The sequence below is a fragment of the Otolemur garnettii genome, unplaced genomic scaffold, assembly GCF_000181295.1.
Source record: "Otolemur garnettii isolate 467f Iridium unplaced genomic scaffold, OtoGar3 scaffold00096, whole genome shotgun sequence".
NCBI classification, from domain to species: Eukaryota; Metazoa; Chordata; class Mammalia; order Primates; family Galagidae; genus Otolemur; species Otolemur garnettii.
In genome coordinates, this window is record NW_003852491.1 from 7,374,823 (window position 1) to 7,378,805 (window position 3,983).

Genomic DNA, 3,983 nt, shown 5'->3' on the forward strand with positions numbered 1-3,983 from the left:
TGGGCCCGGGCTGGGGATTCGAACCCGCCACCTTAGGTGTATGTGGCTGGCGCCTTAGCTGCTTGAGCCACAGGTGCTAAGCCATTGAGCTCAAGAGTTTGAGCTATGATGCCACGGCATTCTACCAAGAGCGACAAAGACTGTCTCAAAAAAAAAAAAAAAAAATTCCAATTTGGTACAGCTGCCCAAGGCAAAGTGGCAGGCCTTGTTCACATTTAATTCGGTAAAGCTTTACTGAGCTATGGAGGCATATCAAAGATTAAGACACTGCTGCTGTTCCTGCTGCCCCTCAGAAGGGAGGCTGGCATGGTTGCAATTTGTTGACAGACTCTTCCTCTTTGTATCAATTACCTAACTTTATTATCCTTGAAAGGCCTTATCTCATTTTATGAAAAAAATGTTGACTGAGGCTTCATAGGCATTTCTGTACTGATTCTCCTAATTCTGATGAGATCCAGGGAGGAGTAAGACCCAGTTCTTAAGGATTTTCCAGCACTGGTCTGCCTGGAACTACTCCAAGTCTACCAGATGAAGCACAAGCCAGTCCCATTTTTATTTCTTGCTACTAGACCATAGGTTCCTTGTTTCTCCTTAAGATCAACCTTCTCCCAAAGCTTACTGCACTTATAACTCTCATACCCAACTTGAACCAATCTTCCAAACACAAGGCAAATAAGACTCAGATCTATAGCATATGTTTTTTTTTTTTTTTAAGTTTAGGGCATTTAGCTGTCTGCAACATGAACCCCTGGTATGGTGCAGCTGCCCCAAAATCCAGTGCAACCTAGGGCTGCTGAAACAAATATAGAACAAGGAAGTATACAGTATACACAGGGTGCTACCTTATTTTTGTATGGCCCTTTAAATGGAACATTGGAAAAACAGTGCATTTGGAGAGACATCGTGTGGGAATTGAAACCATCTTAAGGAATGATTGATCATATTAGTGCTATATAACCTGAAAACTTGGGGGCAAAGTGGTTGTGATTAAGCTATCTGAAGGGCTGCCCTGCAGATGAAGTATTTATTTTTGGAGACAGTCTTATTTTGTCACCCTCAGTAGAGTGCCATGGTGTCATAGCTCATAGCAACCTCAAACTCTTGGGCTCAAGGAATTCTCTTGCCTCAGCCTCCAGAGTAGCTGGGACTACAGGCACCCACCAAAACGCCCTTGTTGCAATTGTCATTGTTGTTCAGCAGGCCCAGGCTGGGCTCAAACCCACCAGCCTCAATGTATGTGGCTGGCCCTCTACCCACTGAGCTATGGGTGCCACCCTAACTGAATTTCTTGAGAAATGATGTAAACAATTGGTGGGGAATTTTGAGATTGAATTAATTAGGACACAGAATTATTATATTTTTTTGAGACAGTCTCACTATGTTGCTCTTGATAGAGTGCTATGATGTCACAGCTCACAGCAACCTCAAACTCTTGGGCTTAAGCGATTTTCTTGCCTCAGCCTCCCAAATAGCTGGGACTACAGGTGTCTGCCACAACGCCCAGCTAGTTTTTAAGAGATGGGGTCTCACTCTTGCTCAGGCTGGTCTTGAACCTGTGACCTCAAGCAGTCTACCCACTTCAACCTCCTAGAGTGCTAAGATTACAGGCATGAGCCACTGTACCTGGCCTAGATGAAGTATTTAAACATATTCTATACAAGGTTTAGAGACGAGAATGTGGTACTTGACAACCTTCTAAAGACCAGCGCTATCCCACATGAAATGACCTGCCTTGTGAGGTAGTGAGTCACCCTGTCAAGGGAAGTTTTCAAACAAGACTACTTGGCAGGAGTGTTATAAAAAGTGGGCCAAACCAGGCTTTTCCAACCTGGTATAGAGTTAGAGGCAGAGTAGGAGAAGGTCCTGCTCCTATAAATGGGATTCTCCTGACTGCATGCAAGGGAACAGTAAATCCCTATATGCACAAACTAGAAAAGCAGGCAGCCTCTGAAATAAGCTAGGCTACGGTAGCTTGTAAAATGTTAACAAAATATCACCACTCCTACTGGGACTGTCCTAGATACACATAGCTGTGCAGCAGGAGACCTGGGTTTTAGTTCTGACTCTGCCCTGTGTGACCTAGGGCTCCTCTTTCTCTTTTCTGGACCTTTCCATGAAGTGAAATGAACATATGCAGTCTTTCCCATTCTAAAGGGCACTGCCCTTCTGGCTTGGCCCCCCAAGAGCAGATCTAGGGCTACAGTTTTGGGCCCTGGGGCTACACTTGTGGACAGCCAGAGACCACCTCTGGCGGAAGCATCGGCCACACTCTAGGCAGGGGAAAGGCTTCTCCCCAGTATGCAGTAGTTGGTGTTGAGCTAGATGGCTCCACTGGGCAAACCGCTTGGAGCAAAGGTCACAGGCATAGGGCCGCTCGCCTGAGTGCACACGCCGGTGACTAGCCAGCAGTGAGGGGTAGGCAAAGCGGCGGCCACAGTCATCACAGGCATGCAGTTTCTCCTCAGTGTGCGTGCTGCGATGTATGGCCAGGGAGCCGCTCCGCCGGAAGGCACGTCCACAATCTGGGCAGGGATAGGGCTTCTCTCCTGTGTGCAAGAGCTGGTGCTGGAGCAGTGTACTACGCTGGGAGAAGCGGGCCTCACAGTGATCGCAGGCATAGGGACGCTCGCCAGAGTGTACACGCCGATGACTGACCAAGCGAGAGGAGGAGGAGAAACGCCGTTCACAGTCTGGACATGGGTAGGGCTTCTCACCAGTGTGGATGCGTTGGTGAATGACTAGGGCAGTGCGCTGGCGGAAGCGGCGGTTACATTCTAGGCAGGTGTAGGGCTTCTCTCCTGTGTGTGTTCGCTGGTGGATGGCTAGCAGGGAGGGGTAGGCAAAGCGACGTCCACAGCTGGGACACTGGTGGGGTTTCTCGCCTGTGTGCGTGGTCCGGTGATTGGCTAAAGACCTGCTCCTACGGAAGCAGCGGCCACAGTCAGGGCAGTGGTAGGGCTTCTCGCCTGTATGGATAACCTGGTGCTGAGAGAGGTTTTTGCGCTGGGAGAAACGTTTGCCACACTGGTCACAAACATAGGGGCACTCACCAGAGTGTGCCCGCCGGTGACTGACTAGCAGGGATGGGTAGGAAAAGCGGCGCCCACAGTCTGGGCAAGGGTAAGGCTTTTTCAGATTCTGAGCACACTTGTGACTCTCCAGGGCCGGGCGATCAGGGAAGGTACAGCCACAATCTGGGCAGATGGGGCCCCCAGATGTCTGCCTGGGAATCAATCGGGGTTTACTAGGCCGCCGGCCTCGCTTTCCCTTGCGGGGTGCCTCCTTAGGTGGGAATACTTCCTTCTCCCCATTCTTCTTTCTGGTTCTGGTTTCTATAGGAACACAGGGAGAATTCACTTTTAACAAACATTGAACTCCTACTATTGCTTATTACAGGTACAAAACCATTACTTTCAGCCCCATTCTCAATTGTAAGTGCTATGGACAACTTAGTGTGAGTTACTATTATGGAAATACAGAATTTATTAAAGGAACACCTTGGATAAGTCTGGTAACATTTTGTAGAGATTAAGCTGACTTTAACATTTTGAATTTTTTTTTTTTTTTTTTTGAGACATAGTCTCACTATGTCACCCTACGTAGAGTGCTGTGGCATCACAGCAACCTCCAACTCTTGGTCTAAAGCAATTCTCTTGCCTCAGCCTCCCAAATAGCTGGGACTACAGGCATCTGCCACAATGGCCAGCTATTTTTCTGTTGCAGTTGTCATTGTTACTTAGCTGGCCCGGGCTAGGTTCAAACCTGCCAGCCTCAGTGTATGTGGCTGGCGCTGTAACCACTGCTCTACGAGTGCCAAGCCAAAAAAAATTTTCAATATTTTTCTAAAAGTGGCTTATGAAGTTCAAACTATTCTAAAAGGAACACAGAGATGGCTGTTCCCATCCTTGTTCCCATCTACCTTGCAGACACCATATTAGTTTCTTCTAGTGGGTGATTTTTTTTTTTTTTTTTGGAGAAAGAAT

At 47.8% G+C, this 3,983-nt stretch overlaps 1 protein-coding gene across 1 annotated transcript in view; it reads right to left on the reverse strand.

Moving 5' to 3' along the window:
• Window positions 1–1,579: 1,579 nt before the first annotated feature.
• The window catches only part of ZNF689 (zinc finger protein 689), a 7,224-nt gene continuing 4,820 nt past the window's right edge, over window positions 1,580–3,983 (reverse strand). Inside the window, exon 3 of the mRNA XM_012808908.2 lies at window positions 1,580–3,332. Coding sequence (XP_012664362.1) covers window positions 2,149–3,332 — 1,184 coding nt within the window. The 3' untranslated portion in view covers window positions 1,580–2,148. The remainder of the gene's footprint in view (window positions 3,333–3,983) is intronic.